Below are 9658 nucleotides of genomic sequence, written 5' to 3'. Positions count from 1 at the left end.
TACACTGTGTAATATTTTTACTATTTAACAAAAACTTTTCTATTTGAATACCGGTAGGCTATATTTTAAATGTATTTCTGTGTTGGGAAAGCTGTATTTCAGCATCATTACTCCAGTCTTCAGTGTCACATGATCCTTCAGAAATCATTCTAATATGATGTTTTGATGCTCAAGAAACATTTATTATTATTATCCATGTTGAAAACAGTTGTGTACAATTTTTTTTCAGGATATGACTAATAGAAAGTTAGACAGCATTTATAGCATTTATCTGAAATAGAAAGATTTTGCAACATTATAAACGTCTATACTGTCATACTGTTTAAAATCTTCACCCACTAACACAAAATCTAATATTTTACTTCCTTTTATAGAAAGTTAAGCTTACCTTTTCACCGTCTTCACATGTGCTTCACAAAATGGCTCCAGTTTTTGGCTGGAAAAGGATCATGGGAAATTGCATATCATGGCTAGTTGTTACTTAAAATGTTATGCTAGATTTACTTAATTTTGACGCAATTGTTATAGTATGTGACTTATGTTTTTGTTTTTTATGCATACATTTAAGTTCACCTGGTAACTTATATTTTTGTGTTACACACACTATATATGTTAAGCAGAGGTTGAAAAGTTATGAATACTAAGATTTTTTGTTTAATCTATTACTTTTATAAATGTTTGTTCAGCCAACGAATCGTTTTTTAAAGTGAGCTTGACCTATAAATCATGCAGCAAAATTATACATTTTGCAAAAGTGTGCCACTCTGCATGGAAACAGAACATCTGTGAAATTAAAGTTCTACCAGAAAGACTCGGGAGATAGAATAATGTAACAAAGCATTAATTTATTGACAGCCCAACAAGCAATTATTTATAAAGTTATTTGGCGTTGACCCCGTCCCGTCCGTAGTGCATAATCCGAGGGTATCTGCCTTTCCTGCCTGAAGACGAAGGCAGGGGTGCAGCCGATCCCCGGGAGGTATGGACAGGACCATCCTGGTGGTGGTGGGGAGGATGGAGGTAATTGTTGCGTAAGCATCTGTGAACTCAAACATGTGTAAGTACCGATCACGATCAGCAAGTACTGTATTAGGACATGATTGCAATAGATGTGAAGGTAATAAGTGCCTTAGTAATTAAAGCAACACCAAGTAGTTTTTCAACCTTCATAATATATTTCCAAGACTCTTGTGATGGTACATCGACTTACAATAGGTTGAATGACACGTCTGCCATAGCCTGACGGGGTCTGTATCGCTTTTACTGGCACTACGGAACTTCGGGGTTCGGGTAGTAACCCGAGCACAAAAAGAACTTCAAAATTCGACTGCTTTACGGCATACCTCACTTCCCCCACCACCCCACCAGAGCCCAACTAGCGTTTGTTTGCCGGCTGGTATAGCGTCTGTATGTTGTTGTCATGACCGAAGCAGGCAAAGGTTTTGTCGGAGGAGACTAGGAAGAGAAAAAGGGAGAGTTATAAAATCAAAGCCCGGACGAGGATCAGTATTGGTCCAGCGTTCGCTCGCTGGCGTGAGCTAAAGGAGGAGGAGGGGTGCCCGACCGATGCTGACTTGGCCGTCATGCTGTCGGACTAGTAATAGTTATACTTCATTTTTCAACTTTAAAGTGTCCGTTTCTTTTGTTCGTGATTTTTCTGTTTTTTATTTACACCTGCCTTGTTTGGTTCGATTGAATCGAACTCTAGTTCGTTTCCCCCCTTGGTGCGGACCTTTTGGGCAGGTGTGAATACAGCAATCGAACTCGGGTGCGGACCAAACAACCGAACGAACTCTGGTACGGTTCGTTTACGATGTGAACATGAACCGACCCAATATCGGCCCAATATCAATATTGTTCGTTCAAGTGCGAAAGAGAATTCCATTCCGGCGCGCTGTCTGGCCACACGATACTGTTGCGTGTCTTTCTGCGCGTCGTGTGTGCATCATTGGAATGGAATAAATGAATGAGTGTGTTCTCTTTAGTCTAATCGCGCATAAATGCTTTAAAAGCATTTGCATGAATACGAGCGAGTTCATATAATGTAACGATAGTTACAATACAAGGATGGTGGGTGTGGGGTGCTGCGTTAATTTACGTTAAACTGGTCAAACTTAATCGCAAGCGTTAACGTTGACAGCACTTGTTAGCAGTATATAGGCTTCAATAAGAATCTCATTATTTGAATGTGTGAACATAGCCCCTCTCTATGAATCTGAACTTTATACTTTATACCCACTGTCAGCATCCCATGGTAGGCGCACATGAGAGCATGTTCTCTCCGCCGGAACCGTCTTGCAGCACATCGTCGTCTTCTCAAAATCCAAATTATAACATCGTATAGATGACTTGTGTCATATGATACTCATTAGTTGCTTCATATTGCGTTTGTAGAGAATAACACAAAAACAGTAAAAGAACAAATATTGCAGTACGAAATATCTCCAATTTTTTTTTTTATATATCTCAGAGCCTTTTTTTTTGTACTTCCTGATTTCCCTACTTGAGAATCCTTGTCCAATGAATAGACGACCTTAGCACACGTGTGGTTTTGTTTACACATTTTGGTTCACTTGCAAAAAGAGCAGTGTGAAAGCGAACCATACCAAACAAAAAAACAAAAAAAAATTATTTGGTCCGGACCAAAGCAAGTGAACTATCGGACTTTCCTGGTGTGAATACACAAATAAAAATCAGAAAATGTATTAATTCTTTTTACAAACTCACCACACACAATGATGGCCAATAACTGTAAGATGACACCTTGCACATGAAGATAGCACATTGTTTTAGAATTTTACAGTCAAACAATCAAAATATGTGAAAAACACCCATTTTAGCTTCAGGTTCTATAAAACATTATATATCATTAAAAACTTTTTTTATTTATGGAGTCAGATGAAATAACGAGGTAATAAATATGAGAAAATGTATTTCATTTAATCTTGTTGTGTTGCATGAAAGGAAAGACAGTAGAAACATTCACCTGTACCTATAGACGGGCTTAGAGCAGCAATCATTGCATAGACTGTGTGTACAAGTGAATGACACTTCATATTACACTTAACTATCCTGATAAAATTAGTTTTAAAAAGGGAAAGATGTAGATTTATATCTCCATAAGCACTCTAATTATTTAAAAGAAAGAATAAAAACCATAAAGATTGATTTGATCACATCAATTCCAGCAAGCTATTATGTTTCCCTTTTTAAATGAATCACACACCCTGTTCTTTTGTTTGTGTGCTTCCCTGAAGAGAGGAATTTGTCTTTCCACATTGCAAATGTGGATCTTGTATTTCATCCCACATCACAAAAATCATGTGCGGTAAAAATCTGTGGACTAAAATGATTTCTCTGTAGTAGCAAGGGTGAAATATGTCAACGTTCTCAGCTGGGACATCCAGACCAAATGTCCTTACACCAAAGTGGGATGTAGGTTTGAGGCCAGCCTTTTCCAAACACATTCCCATGTAAACATCATCAATGGGCAGTATAATTATAGAGTGAGACATGTTGTAGATTGTTCTGGCCGTGAAGCCTGAGAGAAGAAAGCCGCCTCCACCACAGTAAGGAGGATATCTGTCAGACTCCTGAACCTGCACCGGGACAAAGTATTTACTTGAAGAGTGTCTAGCAGGCTTTTCGGTCAGGATGAGGTGCCCGGTAAAGAGATGTTTACTTCCATTATTGTCCTCTTGACCTTGAAGATACTCAATCATGTTAAATGTGTTGGCAAAAACGTCATCATCCCCGTTTAAGAGAAATCTAGCCTGTGGGCACCATCTTTCCATCCACTCTAGGAAAAGGATCTGCTTCAGTGTGAGGTTAAAGAATGAATCATTGAAGTCCCACTGTAAAATGTCCTTGTTCTCATTGTTCTCCAGCTCCAATAGCTTATTCAACCTGCGCTTCTCGAAGCCAGTTTTAGTTGTTCCGATTATGAAGACTCTACGGATCCACACACCTTTGTGCAGTCGTTCCTTAGCCCATGTTTTCCGCAGGACTTCTCGCCGCTCGTAGTTTTCTGGAGAACTCTTGATGACCAGCAGAAGGAAGACATCTGCAGAGTTCAGGGGTCCACCACACTTATTAGGCAGGTCGAGCAGCATGGGGAAATTCCTACAGTGTCGGTAAAGCAGGAAATCTTGGATATGACCTGGCAGAGTAGAAAATCCAGTCACATTATAAGCCGACATATTCTGCTGACAACGTGAAGACAAAGGCTGGGGAGTTTTGGATCTGGGCAAATGGATTCGATGATGGAGCATCTCATATGTGTCTTTGCTATTTGATGTCACTTTGTCTTCAATGTAATATTTGTTCATGATAATGAAGAGACACACAGCACCTGTGAGAATGAACACTATTGTCTCCATATATTTCATTCTCATCTTTGCACCTGTTTAAGAACAGACACAATTTACAGTATGAACACAACAGTTCTCTCAACAAGGATTTTATTGTATGTATGTATACTATACCTTTATTTCAGACCCAGTTACAAAATCTTAATTTGAGGCTGTCTGGGAAACTTCTTTTGTGATCTGCAAAAGTCATACAGATTTGAAAATCAACATGAGGATTATCAGAATTTAAATGTATGTTTGAAAATGGATACACTGTGACACACATTAAAGTCCTTAAAGTCTCGGCAACAAAATGAGGAAGGAGTACAGGGTTGAATATCAGTCTCTTTGATCAAATGCATGCAAGCCTGTGGATAAGGGAATGTTGAAACTCAAGTGAAGTTTACCGGGAAAACATTCTGTCACTTATTGTCAAGCCGTCCAATCACTGAGGAGGGGCAGGACAAATACCACACCGACCAACAACCACATCCTGCTTATTGTCCATCAAATTGTTTTTAGGCAACTGAAAATGCCAGGCACTTTGCTTCAGCGCTTCGGCAGCACAATGTTTTTTTTTTTTTTCAAGCCAAGTTTATTTATAGGCCTAGCACATTTCAAACGCAATGGTAATTCAAGGTGCTTTACATAGAAGGAATTAAAATAATCAAAATAATTAGAAAACAGATGCATAGGAATTAAAAATAGTATGCATAACAAATAAGAATAACAATAAAAGTTGAGAATAAAAATTGATAATTAAAACAGTTTAGAAAAAAAAAAAGATTATACATAAATTAAATACAGTGCAATCAGTCGAACGTAGCACAGTGCTCATTCAGTAAATGCACAGCTAAACAGATGTGTTTTGAATCTGGATTTGAATGTGACATGCATAAGAAATAAAAATAACAATCATATAAAATAACAATCGTATATAACTAAATCGTATTTAAAGATGCAGTAGTAGGGCATCTGGGAAAATGCTAGCTTTAGCCTGATAGCAGTAAAAGCGTACGCCCCACCCTCCCTGCAAATTACGTCCAAAGCCACCCTCCTGAAAGCATGAACACGCACAGCCAGGAAGACCGGAGACAACAAGTATATAAAATGGACACAGCGACCCCATAGGTTTCAACCATAGAAGGTATATAAAATGGACACAGCGACCCCATAGGTTTCAACCATAGACAGTATATAAGATGGACACAGCGACCCCATAGATTTCAACGGAGAAAAGTGAAGCCCATTAGAAGCACTCACTTCCTGATCGCCAGGCGTACTGCGCAGGCTCAAACTGACCTTGATGACGTAGATGTGACGTGAGTCTTCTAGTAGCTGTGCCGGGAGAAATCTGAATCATTTCCTTCCGAATCTCGCAGAGACCGAGAGCGTGAGTATTAGCTGTCCATGAGCTAGCAGCAGGATCAACTTTATCACTCTCTATGGGCTTCTCCCTTGACTTTATCGGACTTTGTGCCTCCACGTCCCCCCGATTGCCTGCGAGCTTCTCCGCCTGTCTATACGGTAATTTCTCGACTGTGCGACAGAGTGGTTATATGACGCAATCGTTAGCCTATTTTTACAAAACCGGCTTATACGGGGCCATAACGTAAAATACAAACTAATGCAGCCTTTTATACATTGTCGTGTTTCTTTAGAAATAAATAATGGACAAATGGAGTCTTTGGACGCCTCAGATGTAAAGTTATTCGCTGTCAAAGTGATGTCAAAATGAATTTGGAGTCAATGGAATGCTAACAGCAGGTGATGGTCTGCTACAATGGCGGCCCCCGGGGAAGCTTCAGTTTCTGGCGGATGGATTACCCCCTTGGTTTCAACGGAGAAAAGTGAAGGCAATTAGAAGCACACACTTCCTGATGGCTGACCGTACTGCGCAGGCTCAAACTGAGCTTGACGAAGTAGATGTGACGTGAGCAACCTCACTTTCCTTTACTCTAGAAAATGCTGTGTGTTTTTTTAACCCAGAATGCTGGGTTGAGTCTGTTGGGTAATTTTGTTGGATTATTTTATCACATTTTAAACACATTTGGGTAGTTTTAATTTTTCAGTTGTTGGGTTAAACCTGCTAGGTCGCAACGCTGGGTTGTTTCACGAGATTCGCACCTGGGAGAGGTTTAAATTCGCTCCCAAACTGTCATTTTGAGAGGACAAAGGGGCAAAACTGCTGGGTGCAACTGTTTTAAGGTAAGTTTATATAATGTTTTTTATTATTATTAATAATTATTTTAAATTAGCATAATTATAACTTTTTTGAAATATGACCCTGAACCCTGAAATATGTGAATATCTGTGAAAACAGAGGAAAGAGTCGTCACTGACAAGCGAATTGAACAAAGTGAGTCGAGTCACTTAAAACATTGAGTAATATGACTCACTGCTCTTATGTAAAACGCCTGCAATTGTCCATACCAACATGTAAAAGACATAAAAAGTAGTAAAATGTTGTGGGGCGGCAGCCGACCATCCGGTTCCCTTTCGAGAAAGGTCACTTCGTATTGCGTAGCTAATACGCAGTAGGGAAACTCCTTTTCCTCGATAATACTGAAGCCTAAAATGTAAAACGCATTTGCAGCTGCACAGCTAGCACAGTGAGTGGCTCACTCATTGGGGCTCTGGCAACTGCAGTATGTCGCAGAGAAAAATCTGCTATAATGGCAATTTCGGGCGCTTCTTCAAATACTTCACGTCTCTGAATCCTCTGAAAGCCTTCGCCGTGGAAACAAGCCCTTCTCAGTTGGAGCGAGCCGTCTAGAGCAGCTAACGCCTTCTCTGGTCTAGGTGCAGACTTCGACTGGCGGCGGGTCTCAGCCGCAGGGCGGGGCTGAGAGGCCTGCTTTGCCGGTTTCGCTGGCTGAGAAGAAGGCGGCGCGGACTTGGGCCTGCTTGACGATGAGCCAGCCCGTATCGGCAGGAAGTGTCGCATAGCCTGGTACGACTTCTGCGCTTCGGTGTACCGCCGGGCCGAAGAGGCCAGAGCTGGAAACAGGGGCGTCGAGGAACATAGTTCTGTCCGTGTCCTTTATCTCGGTGAGATTCAGCCAGAGGTGGCGCTAGGTTAGCCATGCTCCTCCCGATAGCCTTTTTGTCTTGAAACAAAATGATTCCCGGAAATGAATCGATATTATCAGCACCGCAAAAAACTTTTGAAAAAAATCTCTCAACTAATGCTAAAAACATAAGAGGAGCACTGTCAGCTGGTATTAGTATGGACTATGTTATATGGTTAATCTCCATTTGTGTTACCCAGAAGAAATAAAGTCATATGGGGTGGAATGAGAGCGAGTAAATGATGAGATATTTAAATTCGTGGGTGGAGAATTACTTAAAGGGGCCCTATTAAAGGATTAGTTAACTTTCAGAAAAATGTTTGCTGATAATTTACTCACCCCCATGTCATCCAAGATGTCCATGTCTTTCTTTCTTTGGTTTTTAAGGGAAAAATTCCAGCATTTTTCTCAATATAATGGACTTCAATGGCAACCAACGGGTTGAAGGTCCAAATGTCTCAATCATAAGTCTCAATGCAGCTTCAAAGGCTCTAGACGATCCCAGTCGAGAAATAAGGGTCTTATCTAGCGAAACGATCTGTCATTTTCTAAAAAAATTAATATAAATTATATTCTTTTTAACCACAAATGTCTGTCTTGTACTATTTCTGAGATGCGCCATGACTGACATTTGGACCGTCAAACCGTTGGTTGCCATTGAAGTCCATTATATTGAAAAAAATCCTGAAATGTTTTCCTCAAAAACCTTAATTTCTATTCGACTGAAGAAAGAAAGAGATGGACATCTTGGATGACATGGGGGTGAGTAAATTATCAAAAAAAATAAAATAAAAAAATGAACTAATCATGGCCCAAGTTGAGGAAACAGTCGTCGGTGAAATGTTTGCCGCAGACATGCAAAACTTTGGGGAGTTGTGTCGGCGCATTTCCAGAGAAAATGAAATTAATCCACTGGTTCATCTGGGGCTTGGATGAAAGAACTAAAAATAGGCTTCGGTGTTCATTTGTACATCCAATTATTGAGCAATTATGATGCTTCGTTTGCTCAAAAGCCATGATATCTCTCGTGGACAAACTAAAATCGCGCGCACGCGTTCCTGCTTCCTAGCTCATTTTCTCATGGACGGGAAGTTCTCTGGGTTCTCAAAGCAGAGAAAGGGGAGGTAACATTTCCTCCTTATGACGTCATAAGGAGGAGATTCAAGATCAGCCCGATTGAGCTTCCACTTTCTCAAAGGCAGAGAAAGATAGCAAAAGCTCGATTTACATCGATTTAAATTTCTAGAAACTTGGGGACCATATACAGGCTAGGGGAACTACAACGAAAGGATTGTTTGGATTACAACTCGATTTTTCAAGCTTTATGAAGTCATAATGTTACTCAATTAAATAATAAAGGACAAGGCATGATGAGCTGCTGCTATGTCAAAGAGACGCTGTTTTTTTCCACACAATTTATTTGTTTGACCTTCCTAAGGCTCACAAGCTTAGTGGTTAAAATTTATTTTAAACACTATTCCTAAACATTATAATCCCAACGTTTATCTGTGCACTGCACATTTTACAGAAACAAAGAGTACAATGCAGGCTATGCACAAAAGCTTCTCCTGAAATGGAGCAGTTCCCACTTTGTCGGGACAATTATTGTTTGTGGATCACAATTTGTAAACTATGTCTTATTATATTAGTTATAATTATAAGTTTTATGTTGTTGCTACTCTTGCCTGCTAGCCAAAAGTGTTGATATAGGCTAGTGTTGTTTACTGTAGCTTTTGTAAGCTCTCACTTTTGTAAGGCAGTTCACCGGCAAAATAAACAATGTTTTTTGTTATTTATTACCATAAATCTTATTGAATTACCATAGTTTTCCGATAAATATCATGATTAAATGTTGTATAACATCGTATCTAAAAACAAAATGACATACCACTCTAAAACGTCCTGTAAAATCCGTGTTTTCAAAGTCTGTGCATAAAGTCTGTTCTGGATGATCCTCTTGTTTGTTCAGGGTCTGAATCGGGTTCGAATTGTTTTGAAATTGCCGCCATCGTTTATATTTACACTAGAGCAGAACTCTGTTATGGAGGGGTGGGACATTTCCCGAACACACGCTAAGTGGTGCCAATCACAGCACATGTCGTATTTCGGAAGGAGGGGCTTTATCGGAACTGGAACTAAATGACTCCCCAAAAACAAAATCAAGACTTCGTAAAAGGGCATAATAGGACTCTTTTAAATGCGTTTCCTGGGAATAGAACCCATGAACTCAGCATTGCT

The 9658-nt window shown here is 39.8% G+C and overlaps 1 protein-coding gene across 1 annotated transcript; it reads right to left on the bottom strand.

Moving 5' to 3' along the window:
* Nucleotides 1-2968: 2968 nt before the first annotated feature.
* On the bottom strand, nucleotides 2969-4603 carry LOC307011716 (N-acetyllactosaminide beta-1,3-N-acetylglucosaminyltransferase 3-like). Its single transcript, XM_079637701.1, has 2 exons — nucleotides 4485-4603; nucleotides 2969-4402 (listed from the first exon to the last, which is right to left on the bottom strand). The coding sequence occupies exon 2, from the start codon at nucleotides 4392-4394 to the stop codon at nucleotides 3219-3221; it is 1176 nt and encodes a 391-aa protein (XP_079493827.1). The 5' UTR covers nucleotides 4395-4402; nucleotides 4485-4603; the 3' UTR covers nucleotides 2969-3218.
* Between the last annotated feature and the right edge of the window lie 5055 nt (nucleotides 4604-9658).

Source organism: Phoxinus phoxinus (assembly GCF_949152265.1).
Source record: "Phoxinus phoxinus genome assembly, chromosome: 15".
NCBI lineage: Eukaryota > Metazoa > Chordata > Actinopteri > Cypriniformes > Leuciscidae > Phoxinus > Phoxinus phoxinus.
Note: the sequence above shows the minus strand (reverse complement) of the source record. Positions and strands in the feature narration are given on the sequence as shown.